The 15,780-nt window shown below is 32.2% G+C and overlaps 1 protein-coding gene across 1 annotated transcript; it reads left to right on the forward strand.

Moving 5' to 3' along the window:
• Positions 1-6,992: 6,992 nt before the first annotated feature.
• Positions 6,993-13,252, forward strand: LOC130623788 (FMRFamide receptor-like). Its single transcript, XM_057439310.1, has 3 exons — positions 6,993-7,838; positions 10,524-11,181; positions 11,947-13,252. Exons 1-3 carry the CDS (start codon positions 7,836-7,838, stop codon positions 12,312-12,314), a joined length of 1,029 nt encoding a protein of 342 aa, XP_057295293.1. The 5' UTR covers positions 6,993-7,835; the 3' UTR covers positions 12,315-13,252.
• The last annotated feature ends 2,528 nt before the right edge of the window (positions 13,253-15,780 follow it).

Raw genomic sequence — 15,780 nt, forward strand, 5'->3', positions numbered from 1 at the left:
CAGTCAGGTGGAGCACTTTAGTATACAGTATGTCACAAATCCAGTTAAGCGCTAACATTAATAGGTATTGCGTTTCACATATTTTTTTAAAAAAAAATTTATCGTTTCGTTGCTTCACTTTTACTTTAATTATATCAAGCTAGCTGTAAGCAGCTAGCTAGATATGCTCTAGTACGGCCGATAAGTAACGCAAACTTCCGTTTGGTTCATTCACCGCATCGCGAAAGTTTTTATATTCGAGGAAAATATACGACGAAAACCTCTGTGATATTTCGAGGGCTACTTAGTAGTTCAAAAAAAAGTCTGAGTGAAATTTAAAATTACTCCCTTTTTTCCGATTTTTTCCTGATTATTATTGATTTAGCGCCAACACACAAAAAAGTCACAGCTATTTTTATAGCTAACAAGAAACCACTCGGCTTAATAACTGGGATAAACTGAATGTGAATACATAATATTCTTGGAAACCAATTTGTTGTTGAAAATGTTTTGTACCCATTATCTATATTACCTATTACAATTTGTGATTGTCGTGTTTTTGCACTGATATGCGACCTAGCGATTAGTCTGCTGAATGACGAAAGCAAAGGTACTTTTTGACGAAGCCTGGCGATAGGTACATCAAGGCGAAGTTGTTACATACCACAACTGAAATCGATAAATCTGCTCAAAAGAATTTCTTGTCAGAATGAACTTTAACTGAAGCTCAGAGAAAGGCAATTTTACACGACGTTTTGTGGTCTAGATATGAAAGAGAAGCAAATAAAATTATTGTATATCCCTGATTAAACGCCGCATTTTTTACAGTAAGCAACGCCCTCAAGAAAGCACCGCATCGTAAACTGAAATACGGCGATTATTCGAAGAAGTGAAGTGCACGGCTTAATCGAGAACATTAGGCTAGAGGAATATATAAAGGGAAAACACTTTATAGTTATTTCTGTAATAAATGGCCATCTTGGCTTGACAAAAGATTTGTTGAATTTTTTTGCAATAAGCGCCCCCCTCGGTTAAGCGCCGCGCTAAAAACTTGAGTTTTAAAAAAGCGTCGAGGATTTACGGTAATCGTGTTCATCTCTTGTTTTGTTTTAAAGAAGAACTAACGAAAAAACTTATATGTTATCGGTTTTTTTGTAATAAATATCCTGAAAACAACTTGGCATTAAAATTTTTCATTTCTTATATTATTTTTTATGTGCAAACTGTGTCCCCCAAAAGCGATAATTACATTGACCGTCACTACCGTTATCGAGCAAAAGCCAACTTAGTTCATACAAATTTTAATCGCTTGGACGTCACACGGCGTTCATAGCTCATCAGAACTTGTTAAGACTCACTCACTTCTTGGTCTATCCTATAGTGATTAAATTTTATCGCGAGGCTCGGGCAATGAGAAAAACAAGCTAAATTCCAGTAGAACAAGATCACCGTAAAAAAAATAATTTTTAATTACTTAACAACAACTTAGAGCACGTAAACAGAGACAAACTTTGAGACTGTTTTTGTTTTGTTTTGCTATTGAAAGTCACTTCAATTCCATTGTCAAATCTAGCAATTTAACTGAAGCACCTGCTGTTTTCCAAGATGTTTTGATAGAAAATAACAAGAAAAAAACTTTATAATAAAATTGAATACATGTAGCTAGCTACCTAGCTAGGTAGCTAGTTACTATTTATTTCTTCCAAAGGATAAATGTTGTCTTATACCCTAAAACTTTTTATAACGGTGAAACATCATTCTATTTTGCGAAAAATATTTATTTCCAAACATGTTGAATAAAATTAATCTTATACAATCGATTTCGGTAAGTGGGCAATGTGAATCTAGCTTTAGCTAGCAGGGCAGTCATGCAAAATAGAGAAAAAAATTAGAGCAGTTGAAAACTAATTAGGAACACAGCTAGCTAGTTACCTGATTTTTTCAGCTTTGATTGAACTTTCGGTTTATCCCACGTTGATGTTTAACTGGCTACTCTTTCCAAGGAAAAGAATTGATCTAATTATTGAAAAAGTTAGTAGGGTGAGTGTGTCCAGAATTTTTCGCTGATGCGATTAGACAAAACATTTTAACCGACTCCATTCTGATTAGGGTATTTTCAGGCAGTCATAATAGATATGGAAATAGCTTGTGCATAACGGGACAAGGTCAGTATCATTCCATGCATGCGAACATCTGTTAAATTATTATTCAAAAATAATGAAAGCTAAGAATCTTAAATGTAACCTGATTTTATCTCGTCTAACTAAAATTACAATCCTACGGACTGTTGTTGTAAATGCTCCAAAATTGCAAAACTAAACTTCCACCACCACCCTAACGAAAATATTGAAACAATGGCATTTTTTGGACCATCCTACAAAGTTTGCAAACAGAATCAAATCGCGAAAGTTCTACTTAATTTAAATAGCGGGGTTGATTATAAAGTCGCACTTTTTTTATACGTTTGCTTTGCAGGATAATCAATGTGGAGGCCCACAAAGACGCCAAAATATGAAAAAAATGACCATGCTGACGTCAGCAACAATTAGCAAATGAGAGTCGAAATCTTACCATTTTCTCTAAGAATCTAACTTATCTGTAAAGATTAACAAGTGAACTTTGACCAGTCCGAGGTGCGTGAATTTAGTATAGAAAGGGCTTATGTAAGTGCCTTTGAGGAGAAACATCGAAAATTGCCAACTTGAGTCAATCTATTTTGTGAAGGATTGTAACAAACCTAACTAACTAAAAAATTTATGGTTTGTTGTAGCTAGCAATAGCTATAACATGTGGCTAATTTCAATTTGAGGCTATATAACTACTAATTCAAGTTGCATCTTAAGAGTAACCAATTTTGTCCTTACATTTTTTACTGTCTAGGCCATATTTTAAAGGATAGTTTTGTTTTATATATCCTATACTTTGTAAAGGAATTCGCGTCGCGTTTTTAAGTCACGTATGAGTCCTAAACAAACCAATTTTAAGATTTCAACGAGCATCTAGTATGACGCGATAGAACCTAGCTAGCGTACTCAACGTAACGTAGCTAGCATTTACCCGACCTTTTATCTCTTGGTCAACATTATTTTTATTTTTATTTAATGTTATTCTTCACCAATCTGATTATTTTTTGGTGAAAAGACATCATCATCGTACCATCGTCGATGAAACAATTGCTCACGGAAAAAAAAACCATTTACGAGGTCCATCAAACGGACCGGGATTTAGTGGACAATGCAAACGATACTTCTCTGACAATTAGGCTGGGCAATCGAGCAAGTAGAATCGAGACAAACAAAAGCAATATAACTACCAAAATCATGAGTACAATGGTAAGTGCAGCTATTTTATAGGAACCCTTGCCTAGTATGTCCGTAAAAACTTCCTGTGTAAGAATTGATTTCGCATTATAATGTTTAAGAATTTTTGGTAACTTAGTCCCATGTGGAATATTCTGCTTACCGGAAACTAGACCTACTCTTTTCTTAAGGAAGCCACATCATAAAGTCAAGTGGCGAAGAATTGTTTTGGCTTTGGAAGAAAAAATTGGCTTAAAAACATTAAAAAAAAGAACCAGCCTAACATGATCAAATATGTTCCTACATTGGGAAAGGGAAGATAATATTACAAACAACACAGCAAGCGTTGTTTTATCCTTGTTTTTAATATAGTTACTGCTTTTTTATGTCCAGACATATCAGTATTAATATCAGACCTGCTCGTAGAAACTTCACTTTTGCTGCGATCTTAAGAATTTAACAAAATACACCATCAAAACCGATACACTCACGCTTAATTTCGCTGACTGTTAACGTCAGCTGAGAGTTTAACCATTACTCTTAGGTAGCTAAGCACTTCACTAAGAAAACGTTGTAAATTTTCTGTTTACCTTTACTCACAGCTATTTCTAGTGCAACGAAATTGTTAAAACGTATTTGGTCACTGGTACCAAGTAATCAAAATAAATATATTTATGAGACGCCTTATCTCCAATGCGTGAGGTTTCACTTCATATAGACACTCCACCAAAAGCCATAGAAGGAAATAATCCTCATCATCATTAGACTGACTGGTGGTCGTGTGGTAGAGCGTTCGCTTCCAGGGCGGAAAGTCTTGGGTTTAAACCCCGACCGAGTCATGCCAGAGACTATAATAGTGTGAATCAGTCCCTTCTGCTTAATGTTTAATATGAGAATAGGATTGATATTTTAGGCGATTGTCTAGTTGAGCGGTTATTGTGCTTGCACGCCTTCCATAGCTCAAATGGGATCTTTAAATGCACTAGGACCCCCTTTGCAGGACCCTCATTGATAACAGTTCCTATAGACCCTGAAGAGGCTATCCTGGGTAAGTAACAATAACAATAACAATTAACAATTAACAATTAACAATAACAATAACAATAACAATAACAATAACAATAACAATAACAAGAATAATAATAATAAGAATAATAAGAATAATAAGAATAATAAGAATAATAAGAATAATAAGAATAATAAGAATAATAAGAATAATAAGAATAATAAGAATAATAAGAATAATAAGAATAATAAGAATAATAAGAATAATAAAAATAATAAGAATAATAAGAATAAGAATAAGAATAAGAATAATAAGAAGAACTAGTCGAATTCCCGTGGAAGAAACCACTGAATCTCTCATTAAACTGATGTAACCGGGATACCATACAAAAACATACAACAGTAATTTGAATTTTCAAAACTCACATTTCAACCTCCACCCCGGGCTCTTTGTCTCTTTTATCACGGTATGGCATCAAGAAAAAAAGCCCTGGGATCGAGGTTGCTCACAATCTTTAAACGCTGAAACAAAAAATTTAAAAATATAAGTGTGCAACAACAAAAAAATAATGAAAAAACTTATGAAAAAAAAATGGAAAATGTCCAAAAGTATTATAGGCGTATAACAACCGTTACGTAAAAAGCGGAGTACGCTAAAACTATATACTTGCTTTGCCATTCCAGAAGTACACCAGGAAAAAAAAGGATATCAAACATTAAAAAAAAATCCACCAATTTTTGTTAAGTCATACGAAATCAGCTATTCAGTCTGTTGCATACGACAAACCTTCCAAAGTTATACTCAAAATATAAGAAATTATTAGTTGAAAACACATGAAAAAGAGAAATAAAATACCTGAATCATTTGGTATATTGTATATCTACAGAAATATTTCAATCCAAATTATTAAAAGAACATCTTGCTTTACCAGACCCAAACTTATAATCTAGAAAATCACGCATAAAATCAAAGAAGATAACAATGCAGCGTTTTCGAATTTAAGAATCGAATGTATTTCAAACGATTGTAACGTAACAGATGTAAACATTGATTTAAGTTTAGGTTTTAGGTTTAGGTTTATTATAACGACATCAACACTGAATCACACAGTCTGTAGTGTTAAAAACAGTAACAACGGAAAAATTACTTTTTACAGTTTATATTTTTATAAGAATAGTGTGTTTTAGTTTCAGCCTCTATGTTCTTAACTTTTTTGACAACTGCTATCCTCATTATTCTCAATATGTTCTCAACATAACCATGGCCTGAAAATATATAATGCCTTTATAAAATAAAGCATGCTATAAGTTACTATAGCTAGCTAATGGCAATTCTACTACATGTAACGGCCTATTGCTTGGAAACAAAAAAGTTTAGTTCGTTTGATATACAATAAAAAAAGTTAACTTCTAATCAATTTTGTGCGTCATACAAATGTTCATATTCAAACTATCAAGCTCAGGCATATTCTTAGGACATTCTAAATTCTGATCCATTTTTCAGAGTATATTCTTACGAAATAAATGCTTAAAGAAAATATTTTCCTGCTCAAGACACAACAACAAATTTAATATTCAAGGAAAAGCTTAGCTCTGGAAGAAACGGTTAAAAAATCGTTATACACCTAAATTCAATTCTCTATCAAATAATTTAGAGAACACACCTGCTTTTTTTTTGCTTTCTCAGTAGTCCAATCGGTTTTTTACTTCGATAACTAAATTTCGCTTCATCCCAAAGAGAACGAATTGAAAATGTATAGCTACAATTGTCTGAGGCATTTCCAATCAATTCTTTTTGTGATGTTATATCATCATACGTTTTTCTTCGTTTTAAAAAATATTTCTGACAACAACATTATTAATTTCGTTCGACAACAACAGTTTGTTTTTTACAATTTAGATTCGAAATACGGTCATATTCGAATGCGATACAACCTCGGTTCCAGAACACAAAAATGGAAAATATAAAAAAACATATAAGCTTTAATCTAACCTCATGATAAGTAAACTTTGTTGGAAATAACTTTTTCAGTATTAACTTGAAAAACAGACAACTTTTTTCACTTCGGTTTTCTTTTGTCAGTTGATAAACAACTTGTTTCCATGAGATACTGCACATATGGTAAACCGGGGGTAAAATTAAATTATTTTAACCGTAACGGCCGAAAATAAATGACAAATGGACCCCCTGTTTTCCTATTTGATGGCTTACTTATTTTTAAGGAAAATTTTAGCGTACGGCCACGTCATAAGAAAGTGACCCGTGATTTCCGTGTCGTGGACTCACAGTTTTACTCACGCAAGGGAATTAATATATAAGATAACACTCTCTTTCACAAACCTACAATCTAAGCATTGTTAATTTATTAAACAAAACACGGTGGAATATAAACTTTGGAATGAAAGAGAATGGTTCAAAAGTTTTGGATGCATAAATTAGTTGATAACAGCCAAAAAAAAATTTAAAAAAATAAGGCCTTGAAAGTGTTGATATTTTAAGAAATAAAAATTTTAGGTCAACTTTTTTTGCGACTACTTGTTAACAAATGAATCACCATGACAACGGACGTGATGTCACAGCAATTTTTTTCGTCTAGGATAAAGTTATTGAAAATGATGAAAAGTCACTAAATTTCAACCCTAAAACTTCATGCCTTTGTTAAAAAAACGACAGGGAGGAAGTGGGTGGGGGAGGGGAGGAAACCCCCTTCCTTGGCCTAAATAAGGTTAAGAAGAGTGTGCTTGATCTAGCAGGAATTTGCATTGGACAATTACCACACGTTGGAACGAGTAAACTAGAATTTAGCTTAACCTAACGACTTGATTAAGTTTTTAATCATCCATAGAAAACACATTCAACAATATTTTATACTTTTTCCGTCATTTTTGGTTTAACTTAAGATGCTTAAGTAGCTATTGATTAAGATTAAATAAAATCATTTTAATAACAACAGACACCGATTAGAGAAACCTATTGTTCACAATTCCAGTATTCTGATGGTAGTGTTAAAAATATCAAAAGTAGTTTCGGTGACGTTGAAACAATTTATAGGAGGGACTCTACCTTAACTTGCCTACGAAATTTTCAAGCAATTATTACACGAAACTTAACCTTTCTTGCTTTGAAAATGTGTTTTTATTGGTACTGAAAGAGAAAAACAATTAGTCCAAAATAGTTTTTTAGACAACTTTAAAGCTTCTGATGACGTTACAGGGAAGGTGGTGACGGATACATCAATAGTTACATCTGACCTCTCAGCCACTTCCGCCACCCTCCACCTTGGAATAATTCTTAAATATTTCAGAAGGATTTTTCCGCTTTCTACCAGAAAGTACGTTATGCGCATGCTATTCCAGCTCTTTATTTTAATGTCAATTAGTCAGGCTTTATTAAGTTTCTATGAGCATTTTACGAAGGCAGTTTGATGCCAAAACGTCATAGACCAAAATTGCAGTTTCTTAAAGAGTTTGAAAAGTATTAATGTTCTGAGCCTGACTGTCAACAAATTATTTTAAAAGAGTTTTTGGAATAAACTTTATAACACATTAATCATGGTAAGAGTATTGTTTTAGTTATATTTTTTAAGTTATTTCACAAATGATATAGTATCAACCTTTTTTTTTCCTTAACATTTTAAATAATACCTTTTTCGTCAAATATTATTAACAGTAGTCTCACAAATATAGTAATAGCTACTTTCACCTAAGAGAGGTTCATGGCAAAGTTAAAAAAAGAGCCACGCCCTTTTTCTTAGTGATAGCTTTAGAAACGTCAAGCTGTTGGACCGTTAAAAAGGTTTAATGAAGAGCAAAAGTTCAATGGAAATCTAATGAGAATGTTGCAGACAGATTTCCTTTTATATTCCCAAAACACGTGAAAAATTGGATATTTTCTTAGTATATTAGTTTCAAATATCAAAAAAGACAAACAAATCAACAACAGCAAGCACAACAAACAAACAAACAAACAAACAAACAAGCAAAAAAAACAAAACAAAAACAAGTTTGTATATCACGTTTCGTCTTGTTCGATTTCTAGGTCAAGTGGAGGAGATTAGGAGCACCTACTTCCTCCTGCTTGTTCTTATTTCATAACCTTCTAAGTTTTTTTACAAGGCCTTTTATGACTACTTTTAAATTCTCCTATGTATCTACGAGGATTTTTAATTTAACTGGGTTTGTAGCACAATAGACTAACAGCTATCTCCCAGACGACTTCAATTAAAAAAGATTACAACAACTTTAATTAGTTAAGACCATAAAACTTCAAACATTTATTTTAATTAACTAAGGACAAAATATTTTCTTATTTTCTCCAATTTTTCCGCTTATTTGCTGATTCTCGAAACTATCCATATTTTTATGATTTAAAAGTAGCAGTCAAAATCTTTTTACACGGTATTTTATAAATTATATAAAATAATATTATGTTTATAATTATACAAAAAAACCTAGATTATAGAAACAAAATAATGTGAGGCTACATTACTAAAAAAATATTTTAGAGTTGTTTTAATGATGTAAGTTCAACATCAATTTCCTCAATCCTAAAAATATTTATTATCATTCGTAAATATAATTCGGTATTTTCCGAAGAACACATATAAACTTCAGGTGAAATTTAAAAGTTTTCATAGTTTAATAGTGTAAAAAAGTGTAAAAAGTGTAAAAAGTGTAAAAAGTGTAAAAAAGTGTAAAAAGTGTGAAAAGTGTAAAATAATTTAACCCACAGAAATTTTCCATGTTAAATCGTTCTAAAACAAGCAAAACTTTGTGTGTTTCGTTTGATGGCATCGACAAAATGATGTTGGCAAATAAAAGCAAAAATGGTTACTTTAATCCATTATTAAATTCTGTTTCAGGAAGTATTTTGCGTGCCATTTTTAGGAGAAGAATGGTTATTTACCATGAGTTTGAAACATGGCACAGTAAATGACAAAAAATATAAGAAGTGATTTAACATGATGACGTCATTTTTTTTGTCACGCCATTTTTTGTTTTCATAATATTTGCTTTTTTCGTCTTTTTTATATTTTCATTTTGTATTTGCCAAATTTGTCTTTAAGTATATTTAAATCGGAGAAGATATATCTTTGAAAATATCCATGCCTTCTGACATAAATATTAATGAATTAATTATTTTTAAAAGAAATATTTTTTTTTCAGCTCCGACGAAATGTAGAAAAATCCAACTTTTTTGAATTGTAATAAAACTTTCCATATTTCGTAAATAATAGGGTGAGATAAAGTTTATTGGAAGTGAACCTATGGGCGTGGTACAATCCCTCATCCCTCCCCCCCACACACACAAGAACAAACAGGTTTAATAATCTCATAACTGCAAGGAATTGGTTAGGTTATATATAAAAATGTCTAAAATTTGGCTAAGGCGGAATATGCTTCTTTTTTCGACGACTTTTCTTTTTGTTATGTTCTTAACTGTGAATTACGAATGAAATATCACTTTTTCAACATGGTTCAATGCGCTGTTATGAAGATATTTCCTCCGGTTTTATGTTTATGTTCTCGGACATTTATGTTAAAAACAAAAAACGAAATTTACTTACTTTTTCGTTGAATTGAAATGTCAACTGTGGCTTAAGTTTTTATTAGGGAGTGACTTAAGTTTTGGGCAAATCCATTTAACACAAAAAATATTGTAAAATACCTTCGCATGCTTTTATCAGTAGTTTCGTGATATGACATTTTCATCTTATCCAGAGATCTAACATTGTGCTATATTTCCATAGTTCGTCACATATCCTTAAATGGTACCGGGATACAGGGAACTTTGGTGGAGAGTTCCCTGATTAAAAACTACTGCTTTGTCATAGATGGATCCGTACTCTTATCGTAAGGTCTCTGTTCAAGCAGACAACAGAAATGTTATCTCTAGATAATTAAAAAGACAAAAATTATAAACTAAATTTAACAAAAGTGTAATCTTTACCAAACATTTTCACTATAAACCAATTGGTATCAGTAAAAACATATTTATTCCTAAAACCTTTTATTATTACATGTACTTTAATTGCAATTATTATCCTTCCTTTAAACGTTAAATTCTTTTTGCAAAAATGCTAGATTTTTAGTAATTATTATTTAATATTTTTAGACAGACAAAAGTTTGTTTTAAGCCCCATACTAGCCTAGTGACCGCGATACGAAAAACAACTTGTGCTAGGATGTCTTTAGAACACATTACCTTTTGTTTAAAAAAACATTAACTTTTGTTTTTAGCCCGATTCGAAACGTTTGCATTGGTTATGTAGTGTACCCTTTGGTATCACACTCGTCGCAATCGGTTTAATTGGTAATATTATATGCTTTTTTGTTTGGAATCGAATACTAAAATGGAGACTACGAGGAAACCACTCAACTGCGATATATTTCATTGCGTTGAGTGTATGTGATAGTGCCGTGTTATTGTTCTTCCTTCTGACGGATACAATCAAATCTAATCATCCAGAAATTGCGAAGACCTACTCATATGCTGTATTTTATTCCTGGTTTGGTTTCCCATTGTTTACCATCTTCTTGGTAACAAGCGTGTGGTTGGTAGTTGGCGTCACCTTAAATCGATACTTAATGATGATCTTACCCCTCAAGATCCACTGCTTTTACTCAAAGAGACGAACATACTGGGGCATATTTGCAATTTCGATGTTCTCCTTTTTGATTAATATACCACATTTCTTCACCTATCACCCTAAAGAAACAAATGGAACATATATGCTTGCATTTACTGACTATGGTGAATCGCAAGGATCGATTAATTATGAGTTCTGGGTTCACTGCATGCTTCTTGTTTTATTGCCATTCTTTTCAATTGCCTTTTTGAACATATCTTTGGTGTATTTGGTACTGAAAAGATTAAAAAAAATGAAAAACAGCGCAGGTAAGTCAAATACTTTAGGTTCACGTGTAAAGCACCAAACTGCATCAAAAATATTTTTACTTCAGTAACTTAAGAATACGTTCAGTTTTTAGTCGTATCAAAACAACAATAGGTCAATATCGGTGATTATTTTGAGCAACGTCATTCGTTTTGTAAACAACATGGTATTATCAGCGAGGCTTAAACATTTTAAAACGGAGCAATTTGTAAGCTACCGCCAAACTGAAATGATTCTGTAAGGATTATAAAACAAAAATGCCCTAAAAGTCATCTAAATTTTATACGACGACAAACTTGATTAAAATAGAAATTTAATTTTAATTGCTGCACTAACCAAACTGAGGCAACCCATCATGTGAATTTGGTTTTCTCAAGTATATAGTCTACAAGCAATAAGAAAGCTACAACTGGACAAAAGATAACGTTAAGCAGCATTGAGCCTCAGTAAAAATTGTGAGTTGTCTTTGAAAAAGGATGCAATGATTCAACCATTGTCAATGACCTTAAAGAAAAAAAATAAGAACACTTAAATTTTGAAAAGTCTTTCATCAATTAAAAATGGGCGTACAATTAAATGCCTGAAAATGCAATGTTAACGAAACTACGTGCTAAAAACAATTAACTTGTTTGCCGTCATGCATATTCTATTGTACACAGAAAGAAAAGTCTATTGCTATAGGAAAAGGTTAATTTATTGTAACATAAAAATCTGTCGACGTTTTTGATGATAATTGTTGAAGTTATTAATTTTTGATGTTATTTTAGAATCTAAAATCTTAAATGCAAACGAGACCAGAGAAAGACGAATGACTCTCACTTTGTTGTCCATTACATTCACGTTTCTGGTTCTACTGGCATGGCAATGTGTTGCACAATGCTTTTGGATGTTAAGTCTTCGAAAAGCAGATAAAAATAGTTCAAGATGGAATCAGATTGATAGTTCGTTCGCATTTGCAAAGATCAGTATTATCATCAATTGCGCGATTAACTGGATACTCTATTGCCTAACAGGTACAATGTTTAGAAAAGAACTCATGAGGCTGATATGCGGAGAACGTCAATCTCCTCAGACATCAACAGAAAAATCTTTTCCTGGTAAAGATAAATGTTCTGTAGAAACAGACACTAAATAAATTGTTAGCACTTTTAACTTTTAGTTTGAGTAAATGTTTTAAGGAGTACCAGTAGAGGGTTGAAAATAATACGTGAGACGAAACTGATAATATTATTTAAATTTGAAAGAATCTATGCAGAATATGGAACAGAGGTTTCTTGTTAACACAATCCTGTCCGTTTTCTGATAATGATTTACGCATTGACTTCACGCTAACCGTCTGATGGAAACGACAATTGTCCACAAATAATAATTAGTCAATTGTGAAGATTATTGTTTGACAAGCACAAGTATCGTTTTGCACACTTATTTTTTACAACAATCACCGATTGGTTCACCTAAAGAGTCAGATCGTCGAACAAAAATAAAAGTAGCAAAGTAATGTAATGGAACATTTGAAAGTTGTAATGTTTTAAATAGTCAAAAAGACTTGTATTTTTATACGTTTTGTTATAACTTTATTGTGTTTATAGAAAAAAGTGCCTTTGTATCTGTTTCCTCCAAGATCTGTCTAACGTGCTCTGAAATAATACCAACAACGAGAGTCTTAACCCTTAAATTACGCATTTGTTTATGATAAATTTGGCCAATTTTATTAAAAAAATAGTTAGCTTTAAAAAATTTGAGTTACAATTGATGGCCAAAGATGGTTTATGTTTAGTACTGATGAGAAGCCCAATTCATTCTCTTTATAATAGAAGGAAAGATCTTTTAAACCAACATAGTCTACTTAGTCCTTTAAGGTTTTTGCTTGATTGTTTGACTGTGGATTTGCGTGTTCACTCGTCTAGTTAAGACATCTTTTCACTCGGTCGTTTATGGTCGTAGCTTCCAGTGTTTAGAGAACCGATATAAACTAAAGATTGCAGTGTTGTCAGATTTTTGATTGGTTGTTGAGAAAGATGTCCTTCTGCAGATGGTTGGGAGTTACTTCTCTCAATTGTTGTATCTGCCAAAATCTAATGCGCAGATACTAAACACTGAGATCGTCAGCTAATAAAGCCCTTCATATTAGACCATCTTTACTGTCTTTTGTGCTGTAAACGATTCCATTACTTTAAGACAAAATATAACAGTTGTTATAAATAAATAAACTAATCCCATTGAGATTACGTATTGAGGTTCGGAAACAAAGTGTACTTCGTAATAACTCAAGTTTAATTTAAGTACTCTCCCGCTCCTTTTGCAGCAGTAAAGAAATTGTCATTCTTAGCTATTATTTATTAGCTAATATATTCTTTGTCAATTGTAATTTGTGAAGTGCGAGTCGTTGACTTTTCTCATCTCTATATTTGTATTGAAATTTAAAAAATGCCTTGTTAGATTCTGTTTGTATTTTCAAAGCGATTTAACGGTGTTTTAATGGTCACAAAAATGATTACATAACAAGCCTGTGTCTAGCCGTGTTAGGTAATTGATAAGATTGACTATCGTTTGTAACTTGAACAACAACTGAATGCCAAAAAATAGACGGCGTGAATAAATACACAAGGCAGTGTTTAACCCCAACACCAACAGCCAATACTATGGAGACGTATCTGGAAGCCCTGGTAATTTCAAAAAAATTCTATCATATGAGTTCCAAAATTTTTGTTGCTGGTATCAGCACACTTCAGCTTTCCAGTCTAAGTCCACGTGTATATAGGAAAAAATCGTTCTTATGACATAAATTTGATAAAACCGATGAAAGAGATAAAGGTGAATAAGTTATAATTAAAGAATTACAATTTCAAATTGTGAGGTGACAATATTTTAAATCATAGAGCTTTCTCAAAACTTTGGCCGAAATTCTTAACAGGGTGACATTTTTTGATGATGTTAAAAAAAACGCTTCGCGTGAGCATGATTTTTATTAACCCTATTCGGTTTGGGAGGACGGATTCCGCCCCCTCCGACGGTTTTCTTATGATCTTTTTAATGCTATGTTGCATGGCAATGATACTTACTGACTTTCAACATTTATCTATTAGACACCGGTTCGTAAAATTTTTAAGCCTCATACCTTTAAGAGGCTATGACATTAGCCATTTCTCGAAACTATCCCTAAAAATCCTTATGAAATCCTAATAATCAGGAAATATATTAATTCTTGATAGAATTAAGAACTTGAAACTGGCAACACAACTTTGTTTCATCAAGTAGAATACTTTTGAATGTTGTGGACACGTGATTTTCCCGATTTCTCGATTTTTTTGGATTTTACCCCAAAAAATCGGGGAAAAAACGGATTTTCAGGCAATTTTCATGCGAAATGTGGAAAAGCCGTAAAAAAAAGGTTAAATAAATTTATATGGCTTTTAGTAACTTCAAACAGAATGTGAAAATTCGGTCTAGAACTAAAGTAATGGAATCTTAAGCAGATAGTGGTATTTGGAACTACTTTCAAGCTTTCGATGACGTTATAGAAAAAGTGGCATAAGCAAATATTATGCTGCCATTTTGTTCCTTTTGTAACGTACTATAAGTGTGCTAAGTTTGATTGAATTTAAAGAAGCCTATAAAAAGTTATTGAGGGGCGTCATAATATGTTTAAAAAGCCCCGGATCGAATAGGGTTAAATCGTATATGTGCATATACGGTGTTGAACTTACAATGGACGATGCAATTACTACAAATAGAGAGATGTGCCAGACATGTTGCTAATTTGTGGAACAATGTACTAGAAAAAAACAGATGTATGACAACACTTTTTTTTATCTCGGCTTGTAGGGTAAAACCCGCTTATTTATTTCTTTTCATTTATTTATTATTGATTGATTTATTGTATATATATAAAAACAGAAGAAATATTTTACACGCATTCCTAATAACTCTCTAGTGTAACTATCTAACTATGTAACAAGTGTAATTATAGTGTAACTAAGTTATCTTATCAGAGCAGGTTAAACACAGTATTTTTTAGTAGATTCCGTTCATATTTTCTATAGTGACTAATCTGTTTTAGCAATTTATCTTTAAATGTTCTTTTCGGTTATGTCATTTCCTGTTGATAACCAAACTCCATTTATAGTGATTTGATCTTGTATCCAGGGCTAAAGGGGAAGTTAAATTTAGGTTATGGTTAAACGAAGCTTTTGTATTTAACAAAACCAGTAAGAAACTCGATTTTTGACTATATTTAAGGAGGCAGTAACCCTTTTTTAGCTGTCAAAATAGCTGAATTATTTACTCAGTGTTTATTTGTACCATTTTTTACTATTTTCTAAAAATATAGGCTTTAATACATAATGAAATGATTTTAACTGAACACTAAAATTGCCGAGTCAGCGGAAATTTTTATTTAAAAATGTATCATAAACAAGAAAAAAATCGGCTTCAACGAGCTCCAAATTTTTACAATCTCGTTATTTTTCATCAGCTTTCGGTTTTAAATGAACTTTGGTTTAACCTTGTTAAAACGGTGTGCGGATATTTTTGTTCATTCCTATTTTTTTTAACAATAGCTTTTTATTTTGTTTCAAAAGATTCTTTGTTAGCATCTCCTG

Source organism: Hydractinia symbiolongicarpus, chromosome 13 (assembly GCF_029227915.1).
Source record: "Hydractinia symbiolongicarpus strain clone_291-10 chromosome 13, HSymV2.1, whole genome shotgun sequence".
Taxonomy (NCBI): domain Eukaryota; kingdom Metazoa; phylum Cnidaria; class Hydrozoa; order Anthoathecata; family Hydractiniidae; genus Hydractinia; species Hydractinia symbiolongicarpus.

Bases quoted from the DNA above. Each gene is read 5' to 3' on its own strand.
- LOC130623788 (XM_057439310.1), top strand. The intron at 11,182-11,946 runs GTAAGTCAAATA...ATGTTATTTTAG, and splicing joins AAAAATGAAAAACAGCGCAG to AATCTAAAATCTTAAATGCA.